Source organism: Cuculus canorus, chromosome 24 (assembly GCF_017976375.1).
Source record: "Cuculus canorus isolate bCucCan1 chromosome 24, bCucCan1.pri, whole genome shotgun sequence".
NCBI lineage: Eukaryota > Metazoa > Chordata > Aves > Cuculiformes > Cuculidae > Cuculus > Cuculus canorus.
In genome coordinates this window covers 3079843-3096297 of record NC_071424.1, presented here as the reverse complement: position 1 = coordinate 3096297, position 16455 = coordinate 3079843, and the positions used below count along the sequence as shown (strand labels likewise).

Sequence of the window (16455 nt, the reverse complement as noted above, 5' to 3'; positions counted from 1 at the left end):
TCTCAGGATGAGCGAACAGCAGTTCCCCCGCTCCGTTGTGAGCCCTCCTGCAGCTCTCCTTCCAGCAGCTCTGCCCAGCGCCTGCCACCTCACGAGATCTCAGTGCCCCTTTTGTGCAAAGAACAACGCGCTGACAGGAACCAGGCCGTCTTTGAGTTCCTAATATCACGCAGAGGAAGGTTTATTTCCCGTGGCGGCTGTGGTTGTTTTAACAGCAGCACCAACCGATGAACTTGGACATGGATCTGTTGGAGAGGAGGCCACAGAGATGATCCGAGGGCTGGAGCATCTCCCTTTTGAGGACAGGCTGAGGGAGTTGGGGTCGTTCAGTCTGGAGAAGGCTCCAGGGACACCTTAGAGCAGCTTCCAGCGCTGAAATATGATTCTATGAGAGGGGCTCCACCAAAGCTGGGGAGGGGCTCTTATCAGGGATTGCAGGGACAGGACGAGGGGAAGGGTTTTGAGCTGAAAGAGCGGAGACTGAGATGAGCTCTTAGGACATAACTGTGAGAAACACTTATTCACTTGTAAAATACTGAAAAGGACAAAGTCTTCAAAGCAAAGACAACAATATTTTTATTTTACAATTCAGCGCTGAATCAGATGGCCTTCTAAAAAAGGCATCTCCTTTTACCAAAGCAGGGGGTACATATACTAGTTTTAGGCAAAGAATCATATAAATCTTCAAAGAATACTCATTATTTTTTTGGAGTATGTCCACGTCCAGAGACTTTCTTCGGGTTATCTCTTAACCCAAGACAACTACATCTTACCAGACAACTTAAGCATCCCGATTAATTTTGTCTAAGCCCTAAGACAGGTTATTGACCTAAAACCAGCTACAACTTGCTTGACCACTAAGCATCATGCCTGGAGATTGTCTGCGTATTATCTCTTGATACAAGAAAGACTTCTATGACGAGATAATTCAACACACAAACCAACTGCAGCAAAAAATATCAATTAATTCTAACAAAATGTTTTTCTGTGAGGGTGGGGAGGCCCTGCCCCATCCCTGGAGGGGTTCCAGGCCAGGTTGGATGGGGCTCTGAGCCCCTGATCCACTGGGAGGTGTCCCTGCCCATGGATGGGGTGGCACTGGATGGGCTTTGATACAACCACATTTCCCGCGCGCCGCCCGGTCATGTGACTGGTTGGGGGGGAAGGGGAGGGGGGAGGCGACCGCGCCCCTCCCGGGGCCACGTGACCGCAGCCGGGCCACGTGACCTCGCGCGCACGCGCCGCAGCAGGAACCACATCGCCCATCGCGCCCCGCGCGGCGCAGGCGCGGCCCGGCGGGCGCTCGGGCCATTTAAATGTGTGTGAGGGAGCGCCTGAAATGGCTGCGCAGGTCGCTGCGGTACGAGCAGTGCCCCGGGCCGCGGAGGAGCCGCTGCCCTCGGGGGACCGGCCTGGCCGGCCTCGCGGCGGGCGGCGGCGGCGGGGCCCCCCCGGCGAGGCGACGGGCGGCAAGCGGCCCCGGCTGGGCGCGGCGCTGCTGGCGGGGCCCGGCCCGACGCTGTCCGGCCTCCCGCCCGCCGCCGCCGCCGCGGGGCTCTTCGCCTTCTCGCCGCTCGCCCTAACGCCTCCCGCAGCGCTCGCCGAGCGCCGACACCACCACCGGCACCGCCCCACCGCCGCGCCGCCGCGGGACGGCCCCGCCGAGGGCAGCGGGCGGCCCGGGCAGCGAGGTGAGCGGGGGGGGCGGGAGCCGAGGGGCCGCCGGCTGCTCCCGCCGCACCAGCCCGCCCTGGGGAGGCCTGCGGGGCTGCTCCTTCCTCCCTGCAGACCCTGCCCCGGGGCGGCGGGGGGATCCTTGCGGGGCTGCCCCTTTCCCCGGGCTGCCCCTGGCATCCCTGCGGGGCTGCCTTTCACCTAGCGCTGCCTCTGTCCCCTGGCATCCCTGCGGGGCTGCCCCTTCTCCCCATGCTGCCCCTGACCCCTGGCATCTCTGCGGGGTTGCTCCTGTCCCCAGGGCGGCAGAGACATCCCTGCGGGGTTTCCCCTGTCCCCAGGGCAGCAGAGGCATCCCTGCGGGACCGCCCCTTCTCCCCATGCTACCCCTGTCCCCTGGCATCCCTGCGGGGCTGCCCTTCACCTGGCGCTGCCTCTGTCCCCTGGCATCTCTGCGGGGCAGCCCCTGTCCTCAGGGCGGCAGAGGCATCCCTATGGAGCTGCCCCTTCTCCCCATGCTGCCTCTGTCCCCTAGCATCCCTGTGGGGCTGCCCCTGTCCCCCACACTGCCCCTGGCATCCCTGCGGGTCTGCCCTTCACCTGCTACTGCCCCTGTCCCGGGGATCCCTGCGGGGCTGCCCGTTCTCCCCGTGCCACCCCTGGCGTCCTTGCAGGGCCACCCCGTCCCCAGGGTGGCAGGGGAATCCCTTCAGGGCTGTCCCTGCTGCCCCTCCACACTGCCTTCCCTGTGGGTCCCAGCGCAGCCCCCCCAGTAACGGAGCTTTGCACCTACTGTGCCTCTGTCAAGGCGTTCTGGAACTGGGAACCTGCTGCCAGGTTTATTTTTTCATGTTTGCCCAGTGGTTTCCTGGTAGGAAGGGCAAAACATGGGTTTCAGGGAGCATGCTTTTTTATTTTTAACAGTGCAGAATGACTCTTCTAGTTGTGCTTACGTATTCCTGGTACTAAAAAGCCTCTCGGTGTGAGCAGCACAGATAAAAAGCAGCTGCAGAGCTGCTGTGTTGTGAGTTGTGCTCCAGTGTGTGTGAAGGGATGGTGCCAAAGCCGCACGTGCCTGTGGAAGTTAGGGCTGTAGTGTAAACTCACAGTAGTGCTGTCTTTAGATTTAGAACAGGCAGAACTGTGATGAGACAGATTTTTCACTGCTGGTGAATGAGTCTAAGCCACTGTACTTGAACAGTGGCTGTGAAAGCTCCTGGGCTGTGGATGTCATACTTAAGCTTGAGAAAGCTACTGAAGTGGTGCATCTTCCTGGGCTGGGAGTGTCACTGTATGTCAGCTCTCACCCAGGGATCAAGTGAGGCCTTCCCTTAATGAAGGCTTAAACACTGTTTAAATTGCACCTGAATTCCATGTTTGCTGTTGGTGGGCTGGGAGTCTGAAGCTCTGCACTGCTAGTCCTGGGGATGGGGCTGGATTTTATTTTCCTGTTTTTCACTCTCACTTTTTATTTCTTTGTGATCGAATTAAACTGCCTGTTGTTTTGACTGTTCTGTTCCGATCTTTGGCTGCACGTGACAGTGAACACCTGCAGTGTTTCTGCTGTTTATTAGTGATAGTAACCTGCTCCATTCTATGATGTCCAGTGGTTCTAGGCAGGCTGAGGTATTGGCACCGCTGTTATCCCACCTTGCTGTGGGAGCCCATAGTTTGATGACTTGGCTGTGGCTTTGTGCTTGAGGGGCTGGAGGCTCGCTGCTTATCTGAAGGAATAATTAAAGCTGTATTTCCTTGAAGGTGGTTGTGCATTCCCATGGTGTCACTGTCTCGCCTCACTGACACAGAGGTTGCTGTTGCTGCAGCAGTGGGACTCGGGTTTGGTGGATCCAGCAGTGGTCAGGATCACTTTTATCCTGAAAACAGTGTTCGCTGGAGGTTCAAAATGCAGAGTGCCAGGTCTGCTACTGGGGAATATCTTCAAATGGGAAGATACTCTGGATTAAAACTGGTGTGTGTCTGAGGCTTTTAAACTGTCTCTAAAATCAAGACACCTTTAACAACCAAAAATTAACTTAGAACCATCTACAGGGAAGTATTCCCACTAGCTCAGTGGTGGCATGAAATTCTCATTTGGCTCCAGCCTGGAATGTCGGGCCCTGCTGGAACATTTCTCCTGTGTGATCCATATATTTGTTGCAGTCAGGGCAGCAGTGTCTGTACTTGAGCTCAGTGACTGGGTCGGCCTCTGCTTCCAAGCTCTGTTTGGGTGCCTTTCCCAAGCAGGTAACGCTGCCTTTCTCGTCCTGGTTTCCCTGTCTGTGATATAAAATGAGGGCATTTGCTGTTTGTAAGGGCCAGCAGCAGCACTGTGAAAACTTGCATTTCAGGTCCCAAGACAATTGTATGGAGCTAGTGTTAAGCAATCAACTCTTTCTTTGCTTTGTGAGTAATTCTGTTCATTACACTGGGCTGTTATGGAGGTCAAACATCCTTACTAATGAGCTCTGAGACCAAACTAGTAATGATGGAGTTAAATGCTGCGGTTTGGATAAATAACTTGATGCTGCAGGTGTTTATCCTTACTTTTTCTCACAGATCAGTGTAAGGTGTTTTGTTCTCCAAGTACTGCCAGAGAATAAAGAGGGACTACAAATGTGATAGCTCTGCAGACAATGAAAGGAAACTTTGCTAGAACAAAGCCCCGTGCTTTAGGAAACTGGAAGACTTCAGCTTCTGCATCTCCCAGTCCAACAGTGCCTTCAGCAGTTGATAGTTCTGATCCCTGTCGTTGTCCTGGTAGCACAGCTCGTGAAGGGCTGTGTGCGTTGTTGGCATGAGGCAGTTCTTTGATTCGGGCAATTTGAATTCTTGTCTTGGGAACTGAGTTTAACAGCTGGACCATCACGGCTTCTATCTGCCACTGTCACTTGATAAATAGCTTTGGAGTAGTTCCGATTCCTACAAGACAGGCAAAATGTCATTGTTTTGTTGCTCACGAGGACTTCTTTACATTTTATCTCTCAGCCTTTGGCCTCTTGCGGCTTGATTAACCTTTAAAAACAAAACCCCAGAAAATCCACCTCTTAATTTCTAGCGCTGAATTAACTGAACTATGAGACTGGCAAACGATGTGAAGATATGATAATTTGGCTCTTTTAATACAAGAGATCAGCATTCTTAAGATTTGGCTAGGGTGCCAACCGCCTGAAGTATTTTTACCTCTCAGTGTCAGTAATGCTCGTACCTCTTCAGCTGCACTCTGTTTTGCTTCTATATTGTGTATCCAGAATCGGGGAAGTGTTCTGTAATGGATACTCATAATGTTTAAATGTTATGCATACTTATTTATCCTCTTCCCCTGTGTGGCACTGCCTTAAATGTCAGAAGTTATTGCTGTACTTGATTATAGATAGTCTGAAATATAGGCTCCTTCTAAAGGTATTCTGATAAATCCATTAAAAAATGAAATATTTCTAAAATGCTAAGCTAGAGATTTGAATATTTTCCTTAATTCAAGGCTTTCTTGGCATAATAACTAGACATGCTGTGTTTTTTTGTTGTAAAATTAAGTCTTATAAGTCACAAGTTAAGGTGTTGCTGTTAGCCAGCCTTCCTGAGAGCAGAGAGCTTTAGCAAGTGAGAGGGGTTGATTCTGTTTGGGTGAATGTGCTGCTACGGCAGAGCTCTAATCTTCTCTTTTTCCCTTGCTGCCAGAAACTCTGGATGAGAATGGCAAATCCCAGCGCGATGACAGTCTTATTCTGAAGAAGATAAAGAAAAAAAAGAAAAAGAAACACAGGGAAGACGTGCGGGGGAAACGCCTGAAGATGTACAACAAAGAGGTGCAGACAGTGTGTGCTGGTCTCACCCGCATCGACAAAGAGGCTCTGTCGCAGGGACAGTGTGACAGCCTGGAAATGAACGAGGAGTCCTTCAGATACCTGAAGGATGAGCAGCTCTGCAGACTGAATTTGGGCATGCAGGAGTACCGGGTGCCCCAGGGAGTACAAACGCCGTTTGTGACGCACCAGGAGCATTCTGTTCGCAGTAGCTTCCTGAAAACTGGCACTAAATTTAGTAACTTCATTCACGAGGAGCACCAGTCGAATGGCGGCGCGCTGGTCCTTCACGCGTACATGGATGAACTCTCATTTTTGTCTCCAGTGGAGATGGAGAGGTTTGCAGAAGAGTTCCTTGCGTTGTCATTCAGCGAAAATGATAAAAACGCGGCTTACTATGCTTTGGCCATAGTGCACGGGGCGGCCGCTTACTTACCTGACTTCCTGGATTACTTTGCTTTTAACTTTCCCAACACTCCAGTGAAAATGGAAATTTTGGGCAAGAAGGACATTGAAACGACAACGATTTCAAACTTTCACTCTCAGGTAAGAGCTGTTTAAAGGCACGAAAGTTGCACAACACCTACATTTGGTTAATCCCCTTAATCCGGAGCAGGAGTGGCCTGAAATAGGTGAGGCACGGTATTTTTCTCCTAAGCAGCTGACAAAAGATGCTGCTGGGCTAAGTGCTGCTGTGCTGTTTGTTCCTGTGTGTGCTTATAGCTTGGCTGTGCCTGCTGGCAGCTGGTCAGTCACATTCCAGTCACTGCTGGCTGTGACATGTAGGAAGATCTGTGCTCATCTTGCAGGCTTTCAGGCAACTTTCTAACCACAGAATGCTGATGTTGCCCAAAGCAATGGACAGATAGGTAGGAAGAGCTACAAATGCTACTTTTTCGGCTCAGCAGCCCTGGGTCTCTTTGCAGTGAGCCCACTTTTCAGGTTTCAGTGTATTGTTCACAGCTTATAGTTTTTAACATCTTGGTTTTGTCAGCAGCTGATGCTGGATGTTTAAACTTCCCGGCTTCAGCAAGGTGGGTAGAACAGCAGCTTTCTAATTGCCTTTGGAAAGGCTTTTGGTCTTGTCTTCCATAGTAGGCTGAAACCATCTGAAATTCTCAAACTGTATCTTCAGGGAACTTATACACATAACAAGTTTGTCTGTGTAACATAAGTGGGTGCAACAGTAACAGTGGAGCCAATTGCAGGGTTGCCATGTGAAAAACCCCTGTTTGACTCCTGATCGGACTTGGAAGTGTCTGGGAGTGCACAGCAATGTCACAGTGCTGGTAAATTTGTTTCAGGTGGAATAAAGCTGCTTCCTGCTTAGAATGTTGCTGCATGGTCACTTGTGGAGTTTGAGTACTTTCCAGCACTTGCACAGATACCATTAAATCAGTAATTCTGACACTTTGCTCATTAACTTGACTGTGAACAGCTGCTGCTGTGCTTATTTTAAACCAGCTCCTATTTCTTGGTTTAAGTATTTCTCTGTGCTGACGGAGCTGCATCAGAGTGCTTGGTACTCAAAACCCAGGTTGCCTGTTGGGCACACAAACTGTGGCTGGCACAGAACACTTGCACAGTGCCTGCCTGTGCTCTGTGGGTGTGAAACCTGTTGGCAGGTCACGGTCTGAAGTCTCCTGCATTGGTGATTTGTCCGTGTGCTTTGACATCGTGGTTGGATTCTGATTTGCTTTGTGTACATGTGATGATGACCCGTCGAGTGGCTGAACAGCACCATTGGGGAGTTAAGGATTGCCCTTGGTCTCAGAGGGTGTCTGTGGTGTGAACATGGGTAGCTCATCCTGTAAATACAGGAGGGGGATGCATGGTAAGAAATGAGAGGCTTCACTGGGTTAGTCTGTGCTGGCATTGCAATTAATTCTATTTTAAGTACTGCCTAAATGTGATTAAGGTTGAGTCATGACACGAGGTTCTGTTGGTATAGAACAGCTCTCGGCCCAGCTGCAGCATGGTTGGTCGATCCTCATGGTGAAGGGCATGAGTGCAGTTTGACTCTGGGCAGGCACGCATGGAGCTGTGACTGCTCTGCAGATGCTGGGATGGAGCTCCTTGGAGAACATCGGTGATGGGGCAGTACTGGGTTTCAGGATGTATTCAGCTTAGTGGTAGCTGCCTGCTGCTGAGACTCCTGTTTGGCGAGCCAGCTTACCTTTGGGCAGAGTGGCGTAAGAGCATCTGGCTGTGTCACTGCTGTGCCTCGACAGCGTTGCTGAGGAATGGGCAGGCTGGCTACGCTTCTTTTCTGGACATTCCTGTAGCAGAAATTGTATTATACAGAAGCACTTTATAGCTGTTCCCTTGCAGATTAAGCCTGTTAGGGTATTGCTGTGTGCTGTGATACTGATACTACTTGTAATTGAAGGTGCTTGGTTAAGTCGCCTCCATTCCAGGCTGAACCTTCTGCATGCAGGAACTTGTTTGCTGTTCTGAACTGTGCTGTGGAGAGGGGATTTTGAGCATCAGGTCGTCTAGAGTGCTGCATGCTTGGTGTCAAGAAATCAAAACTGATCTGTAACCTGCAGGTTAACTGGAGGTCAGTGTAACCTTTGGCTTGTACTGTGTGCAGCTGGTTTGTGTACCTTTTGGAGAAACTCAGTTGTAGAAGGAAATGTCTCCAAAATAAGGACTTCAACCTGGAAGACATCATAAAAAACTGGTGATAATTAACTTCCTTGTAAGGTGAGCTCCTTTGCTCTCAGGGCAGTGGGAGCAGTGGAGACTGGATGTTTGTAACAAAGCATCCTGATGTGTATTTGTAGTACAACTGCTTGGTTTCCATGTATTAAAATGATTCTGCTTCAGTGCTCTGTTTTTTGCTCAGGAGATCACTGGTGTTTTTAGAGAAGCAGTGAGCAAAGCACAGTGATGGAGGTGCTGTGGTAAGAAGCTGTTAACTTCTGACAGCCATGTAAACTGGAAGGGCCTGATGTGCGAAAGCAGACAAGGGGGGCTGGGAGCGTTCACTAGAGCTTGGCGAAGAGGAGAACCCCCTTGCACCCCAGCGCTGGAAATAAACATACCTGCTTTATAACTTATTTTGGGTTATAGGGTTTGATTCTGCAAAACAGGCCCAGGCCAAGTTTTGAAACAAGAAATGAACTCAAAACCAAAATAAGAGACATCGAAAGAGGTCCCAGTGGGTGTAACAAAGTGACTTCAGGTATTTCATAGCCTCATCTTCCCTCTCTGAAAAGAGAGATGTGTGAAGGTGTCCTGTCCCGCTCACGCGGTATTTCAGGAGAGTTCTTTTGAATCACTGGCACAGCACTGAGTGATGCAGACTGCTCAGGAGGGGCGTGTAAACAGTGTTTTACTAAAACACAAAACCAATCAACAACCCATATGCGAAAGAGCACTGACAAACAACCATAAACCTGATGTTACTGTGAACAATCAACAACATCAGGTTGCAGCATCTGAGCCATTTGGACCCATGCCATGCTGGATGGCACCAGGATTCTACAGAAGGTGGCTGTGAAGGTGGCTGTGGAGCACTTGGGGAATGGGAGGTCTGGAGAGCTTGAGAGAAGGTGCAGCCAGCAGGGTTTTCTCTTGCAGCTGGGTGGCTCAGTGTCCCAGGAGATGCAGGTTCTCTTAGACAGTGCTCATTAGTAGACACACACTCCTAGCACAGCCACTGTTCTTGAGACCTCTGCCTTAACTAGTGGTCTAATACCACTTGTATTGATCTGGGGGAGTGCAAGATGAGGTAGAAATGATAGGTGAAGGAGCCTGTTTTTTGTGGTTTTTTTTATGACATGTTAAACCAGCAGATGACTTCCCCTGTGACAGAGATACTTGAGGAGAATGCTGCAGCCTGTTGGGGCCTGCCATGCGCTGGTACATCTGTTCAGTGTAAACACATCCTGGTTTCAATTCTCAACTGTATATAATTCCTTTAAATACTATTATAAACTACTAAAACACTGAAATTCAAGATTTCCTTGAAGTATTTCTAGTGTCTCCTTTATAGCTCTTGAATTCTTGTCTATTTTTAAATTGCATTCTAGTGTATTAAAAAAATCCTAATGTTAAAGCTTCTACTTTTTCAATCCCTTTGAAAACATTCCAAGGACACACTGCGCATGATATTACAATTCACTTTAATTGGTGGCAGACACCTGTGAAATACCAGCAAGTCTCCACAGGTGGTTTCAGTGGAACAAATCTTGCCTGGTGGAAGTGACCATCCCTGCTGAGGTCCATAGAGCCAGGCCAGGAATCGTACCGGGCTGGAGAAGCAGAGCATCTCAGCCCTGCCATCTCCTGTAGAGGCACAGAATCGGACCAGTGCTATGGTTTCCAGCACTGCTGCTCTGGATTGCATTCCAGCTGGCTGCCACAACTCTTCTGCTTCACTGATGTGAGATATGGGCCCTTACTAGTCATGTTCCACTGGGATAGAGACACTTGAGCTTCTTGTAGGGCAGTGGCTGAGAAGACTGCGCAGCCTGTGGTTCATAAACCCGTATGGCCAAACGTGGAGGTTTTGTGCGTGTGCATTCAGCCGCTGCTGGGCTCGGTGGGCCTGAAGGTGGAGTGGGCTGCACAGCAACTCTGAGTGGTGTAGGCTGGGAACTTGAACACGTGCAGGCAGGGGTGATGGGGAGCTGCAGTTGGCTTGAGGTGGAGGAATAAAGCTATATGTGAAGTTGTCTCTGCATCCTATTTAGCTTTTAATTAAAGTGCAAGTCTGTGCAATCAAGGTTGAACTGCCAGCTGCATATGTACAAAACTAAAGAGAGGGTGACTCTGGAAACAGGAGTCACCTGGAGAAGAGAAGGCTCCAGGGAGACCTTAGACCAGCTTCCAGGACTGAAAGGGGCTCCAGGAAAGCTGGGGAGGGACTTCTTAGCTAAATGTGAGTGAGCTAAATGCCTGGAATTAAGAAGCTAAATACCTATGGCTGCTGCTAGAGGATGAAATTGCAGCAATAACCGTAACTCTTGCTTCATTAGTGTGTCCTCGTTTGCTGCTAACAACTTCACAGAGTAGTTTAACTATACTTGGGTTGTTGGGTAAACTGCAGAACTTAAAACTAAAACCCTTAAAATGAAGCTGTTTCATGTACCCATCTGTAAGCTTGTGGAAGGCATCGTGCTTTCTGATTGTGACTCTAAAATCACAAATCCCCAGTAACCTCCTCCCCTTTGTACCCTTTCCCCAGCCATAGGGAGCAGCTGTGGGTTTTCTTTCACACCAGAACCACTTGGATGTAGAGGGACCGTTGAGTGACGGAGGCTGGGGCTCAGGCATAACTGAGTGCACAAACCAGGCTGATTAAAGTATGATTTTGGATCTCTTCAGACTGGGTGGCTGCTGCCCCTGCCCACAACCTGCTGTGGCCATATGGTATGTTGCAGCTGCAGTCCATGGGAGGGACTGGGTGATGCTGGAACCCTGCCAGCCGTTCTCCTCCAGGAACAGAGAACTGGCAAGGGAAGTTTCCGAGTGACCTGGGAAAGTGGGTCAGGCTGTGCTATAGAGGATGGCAGAGAGCTGTGAGTGAGACTGAAGTGTTTCTGGCCACAGCAGTGGAAGCCACTTATATTGCAAGCGGTAAAGCAAAAATTGTGTACATGAATACTGGATTTTTAGTGAGGTTGCTCATTTCCTCAGTGTTTTGACCCAGTTTTGTGTGTAGGCTATGGCAATGTTATCAGGACCACCACATGAAGAACACTTCGATTTTGCACTGCAGTCGCGGGGAAGGGACCCATAGGACAAGACTGACATCAGGAGAGCCTGTATTTCAGTAGCGTACAGTGTGAGGGGGAGGAGCAACTGTCAGCTGCGCAGATTGGACAGGATTTAGGTTTGCTGGTGAAAGACTGAGTCACAATGAAACTGCACGGTAGATTTCTGAAATCAGCCTAGAAGTGCTGAATGGCTCCTGAATTAGTCAACTACAACTACTAACTTAGAACCACAGAATGTTTTGGGTTGGAAGGGACCTTTACAGTCACCCAGTCCAACCCCCGTGCAGGACCAGAGACATCTTTAACCAGATTAGGTTGTTCAGATCTCCATCCAACCTGACCTGGAATGCTTCCAGGGTTTGGGCCTCTGCCGCCTCCCAGAGCAAGCTGTGCCTGTGCCTCACCACGTTCAGTGTAAAAAAATTCCTCCTTATGTACAGTCTAAATCTGTCCTCCCGCAGTTTAAAACCATTGCTCCTTGTCCTGTCACAACAGGCCTTGCTAAAAAGTCCCTCCCCAGCTTTCTTGGAGCCCCTTTCAGTCCTGGAAGCTGCTCTAAGGTCTCCCTGGAGCCTTCTCTTCTCCAAGCTGAGCAACCCAGCTCTCTCAGCCTGTTCTCATAGGTGAGGTGCTCCAACTGTCAGATCATCCTCGTGGCCCTAACTTGCTGCTATTTGAACTGCAGAAGGGTTTCCTATCAGTACTGCAGACAGGAGTTCTTTTAGGATACCCTCCGGGCATCTGTTCTAAGATTTTCATCTCTTGTCACAGAACTAAAGCTGTGGTGGCGTTGTCTCTCTCTTTCTGGCACACAGGTCAATCGAACGTACTGCTGTGGCACCTACCGAGCAGGACCCATGCGGCAGATCAGCCTTGTTGGAGCAGTGGATGAAGAAGTTGGGGACTATTTCCCAGAATTTCTAGATATGTTGGAAGAATCTCCATTTCTCAGAGTAAGCAGTAACTTGGGGTGTTTTGTTGAGGGTGCTCTAGGTGTTAAGCAGTTCCTAAACTTCATGTATTTCTAAGTAATTAGAAGCCATAAAGTATTTTTTTTGTGTTTTTCACTTGGGGTAGTGAGGTCTTTCCTGTGTCCAAATGAAAGGTATGGAATTAGGCAGCCGCAGTTGTGTGAATAACTAAAAACTGAAATATAGTTTGTTGTGTATAGGCACTACCTAATCATCCACTTCCCTAAAGCCCAAGTTCGATAAAGTTACGTTGGAATATATTTTACTTCTCACACTGGTTTTAGTTTCTGTGCAATTATTTTGACAGCCAATGTGAACCAGTTTTACCAAATGCGCTGTTGGATGTTTTTATCTCACGCGGTGTTCTGCTCTGTGGGTTGTCCTGTCTCTCTCTCTGCAGATGACCTTGCCCTGGGGCACTCTTTCCAGTCTCAGGCTGCAGTGCAGGTCGCAGAGCGACGACGGCCCCATAATGTGGGTGAGACCCGGAGAGCAGATGATCCCGACAGCTGATATGCCAAAATCGCCGTTCAAACGGCGCCGGTAATGTTCTGTTTTTCTTTCTATATCTAGAGCAGGCTCTAGAATAAATTTTAGGAGATAAAGTATCAGAAGCCTACTTAAATTGTAATTTCAAGCAGAACTTTTGGAAGTACTCCCAAATAACCAAACTTTGGTATCTGTTTGAGTAACTGCTTTACACGCCATTAAATTCCTGGAAGAATTCTTTCAGCACAAATGAACTAAAATTCTTTTTTGGTGATTGGATTTGTTTTATAAAGTTTGATCTCATGGCCTGAATTGTACTTTGCTGTATTTGTTTCAATCTTGTGTCAAATAAACACCTAGAAGACATCAGAAGGGAGTGTGTTAGTGTTTGATTCTGGAGCCTGTGGCACACAGCACTTAAGGATTATTTAAATACGAATATTTATTTTTGAGTAGTCAGAAACATTCGTTAGTGTGTCTCCCTCATGCTGTAGGTCAATGAACGAAATAAAGAATCTCCAGTACCTACCTCGGACCAGTGAGCCCCGCGAAGTCCTGTTTGAGGACAGAACCAGAGCGCACGCCGACCACGTGGGCCAGGGGTTTGACTGGCAGAGCACAGCTGCCGTCGGGGTTCTGAAGGCTGTGCAGTTCGGGGAGTGGTAAGTACCGCTAAAGTGCAGCTCTTCAGTGGAAGGGACAATTCTAAACACTTTCTCTCTTTAAAAGAGAGAATTCCTTGAAAAATGAGCCTAACCCAAGAAATGGTCTAAATCCTGTGTTGAGATAAATCAATCTATCTTGAACTTGAAAAGCACAAGCTACATACCTACTGTTTGTTCCTCTTCTCGAGGCAGTGGGAGAGTTGTCTCAGCAGTTAGCAGAAAATCATAGTTACATACAAAATAAGCCTTAGAGACCCTGCCTGGACCATGATCTGCGACTAGTCTTTTCCTGGATGGGTACGTTAGTGCTAACAGCTGTAACGGCCAGCTCAGAACTTGACATAACCGACTTCACGGCTGAAGTGCTTTCTCATTTCACGTACTGAAGACACTGCTGCTGATTGTGCACGGAAACCAGGCTTGCATCATTGCTGTTTGTAGCAATTACGGTAGAAGCTGGATAGTGTCACTACCAATATCATTAGATTTTTGTATGAATAAGAGGTGCCAGAACTTCTCTGCTCTTGATTTGTAGCTGTAGAATAAAACTCGGCTCCTCATTGCTTCGGAGTTACTTTGTTACTTTGCATTCTTCCTTTAATAGAGAATCATTCTAATTATGGAATGGAAGAATTGATGCAAATTATGGTTCCTAGAACATAGAGAGCTTTGGTAGAGGCAATTTGAACCTAGTTCTTGGACATCTGGGTGTAGTATTTGTCCATGCATCAAGAAAAAAAAAGGTATCTATTAATTACATCATCTTTTTGATCTAAAGGGTGTATCGAGCAGTGATGGTGTTGGGCGCGCAGTGTCAAACTGCAGTAAGTGGTTGGTTCAATGAAACTTCCTGCTAGAAAGAGCTGTAGTTCTCTGTAACTAAAATGCTTCAAAAATTTCTGTCTTCTCCTCTTTCCTAGGAGCGACCAGCCTCGTATAACCAAAGATGTGGTTTGTTTTCATGCTGAAGACTTCACTGACGTTGTGCAGAGGCTTCAGCTGGACCTGCACGAGCCTCCAGTGTCTCAGGTATGGAACCTGCCTTGGCAACAACTTATTCTTAGCCCCTGGGATTGCCTTCTGACGTTGTTCAGGTTCCCTCAGCCGCCAGCCATTCTGTATCCTTGGTGGCCCTCAGTTCACAGCTTTCTTGGGCAGTTTCCCTTTTCCTGTTCCATAACACAGGAATTCAGTTGGAAGGGAGCACAGCAGTCACCTAGTCCAGCTGTTTCTCCTTCCCACCATGCTGAGGTCTATATGGAGTGATGATCTGTGCCGTAGCTGAATGTTGTTAGGAGCTCATGTATGCCGGCTCCTGCTTTTCTAATGTGCTGCTGTTTTCTTGGGCTGTGACAGTGTCTAAACTCATCCTGTCAGCCAGAACAGCTGGCACTGTGTCGAGAACCTGCCATTCTCAACTGTAGTTTAGAATGCTCTTCACTGTTGATTGTCCTCTCCTGAGATGAACACATTAGAATTAAAATCATGGAATGGTTTGGATTGAAGGGACCTCAGAGCCCATCCAGTTCCACCCCCTGCCATGGGCAGGGTCACCTCTCACTGGATCAGGTTGCTCAAAGCCCCATCCAACCTGGCCTTGAACACCTCCAGGGATGGAGCAGCCACGACTTCTCCCCAGCTTTCTTGTAGCCCTTTCAGTAACTGGAAGCTGCTCTAAGGTGTGCCCGGAGCCTTCTCTTCTTCAGGCTGAAAAACCTCAACTGTTTCAGCCTGTCCTCACAGCAGAGATACTCCAGCCCTCACATCATCTCTGTGGCCTCCTCTGGACCCGTTCCAACAGTTCCATTTCCTCCTTATGTTAGAGATTCCAGAACTGGACACAGTGCTTGAGGTTGGGTCTCACAAGAAAGTCCAGTTCTCTGTTGAACAGAAACATTCTGATTCAGACAGGAAGCGCATGGAAAACGGGCAATACTGCATCGTTTAAAGAGTACACCACTAACTCTGCCATCTTTCCTTCTCTCAGTGTGTTCAATGGGTGGACGAAGCCAAACTAAACCAAATGAGACGGGAAGGCATTCGCTATGCTCGGATTCAGTTGTGTGACAACGACATCTACTTCATCCCTAGAAACGTCATTCATCAGTTCAAAACAGTGTCTGCCGTCTGCAGCTTAGCCTGGCACATCAGACTCAAACAGTACCACCCTGAGGAGGAGGCTTCTCCAAACGCAGAGAGCGATTCAAGCTTGGACAGTGGTGTTCCTGGGAAGACAGAGCCTGGAGGTGACCCCCAGCGCGTGAGTGTCAAAGTAGAGCCGGAGGAACCAGGTCTAGGAACGCAGCTCATGGCAGGGCTGCTCTCCTCCTCTCTCTCTTCAATATCAGGACTTGCGCAACCAGATCAGGTGGCCCGGCCCCTTCCAGGTTTTAAAGCAGAGCCTGCTCAGCAACACAGCTCCCAGGATCGTGCAGGCTCCTCTGTCTGATATGTACATAATCCAGCGGTTTTTTAACTACTTTTTAAGATTTTGATGTGAAGTTATAGTTTTATAACTGGCTTATGTTTTATTGGAGAAATCTTGCCTATAATTCTATAAAGAAAGGTGACATTCCAAAATGTCAAGCATATCTTTTTTACACAGATTATGCAAAATTCAAGTTGTATTTTAACCCCTTAGTACAACCTGTAACGGTGGTCTACCACTTCTTTCTGTCTAAATAAAGAGATGGAATATCTCGTCAGTCAGAATGAAATTCCTCCAGGAATATAACGTGATTGGACTGTACTGGTCAGTGTTACCTCCCTGCTTTTACTTTAAATCTGCACCAGAAAGTGATGCTTTTGTAGAAGACCTGTGAAGTGACTTTCCCACCTCATTTTAATTGCTTAAAAAAAGAGAGAAAGCACAGCACTTTTGATGATTTGTGGAGTTTTGGTATGTCTGTTCCTGACCTGTTGGTTTATCACAGTTGTGTCTATACACAGGCTGTAGAAACCGCTCTGTTTCTCGCCGCTCTGACAAAGGTGATCTTTGAAATTAACTGAGCTGTTGAAAGGCGATGACTTACTGACCCAACGCTTCCCATAGCACTGCTGACATTGTTCGGTGTGAGGGTTTTTGCTTCCAAAACACATCTTCCCCAAGCGTGATTCATCCTAGTGTCCC

The 16455-nt window shown here is 48.5% G+C and overlaps 1 protein-coding gene across 1 annotated transcript; it reads left to right on the top strand.

Moving 5' to 3' along the window:
- Positions 1 to 1324: 1324 nt before the first annotated feature.
- RSBN1 (round spermatid basic protein 1) lies at positions 1325 to 16108 on the top strand. The gene is made up of 7 exons (XM_054087787.1): positions 1325 to 1691; positions 5350 to 6020; positions 12016 to 12153; positions 12572 to 12714; positions 13155 to 13322; positions 14246 to 14354; positions 15313 to 16108. Exons 1-7 carry the CDS (start codon positions 1340 to 1342, stop codon positions 15772 to 15774), a joined length of 2043 nt encoding a protein of 680 aa, XP_053943762.1. The 5' UTR covers positions 1325 to 1339; the 3' UTR covers positions 15775 to 16108.
- Positions 16109 to 16455: the final 347 nt, after the last annotated feature.

Bases quoted from the DNA above. Each gene is read 5' to 3' on its own strand.
- RSBN1 (XM_054087787.1), top strand. From the start codon at position 1,340: ATGGCTGCGCAGGTCGCTGCGGTACGAGCAGTGCCCCGGGCCGCGGAG. The intron at 1,692-5,349 runs GTGAGCGGGGGG...CCTTGCTGCCAG, and splicing joins CGGGCGGCCCGGGCAGCGAG to AAACTCTGGATGAGAATGGC. The intron at 13,323-14,245 runs GTAAGTACCGCT...CCTCTTTCCTAG, and splicing joins GCTGTGCAGTTCGGGGAGTG to GAGCGACCAGCCTCGTATAA.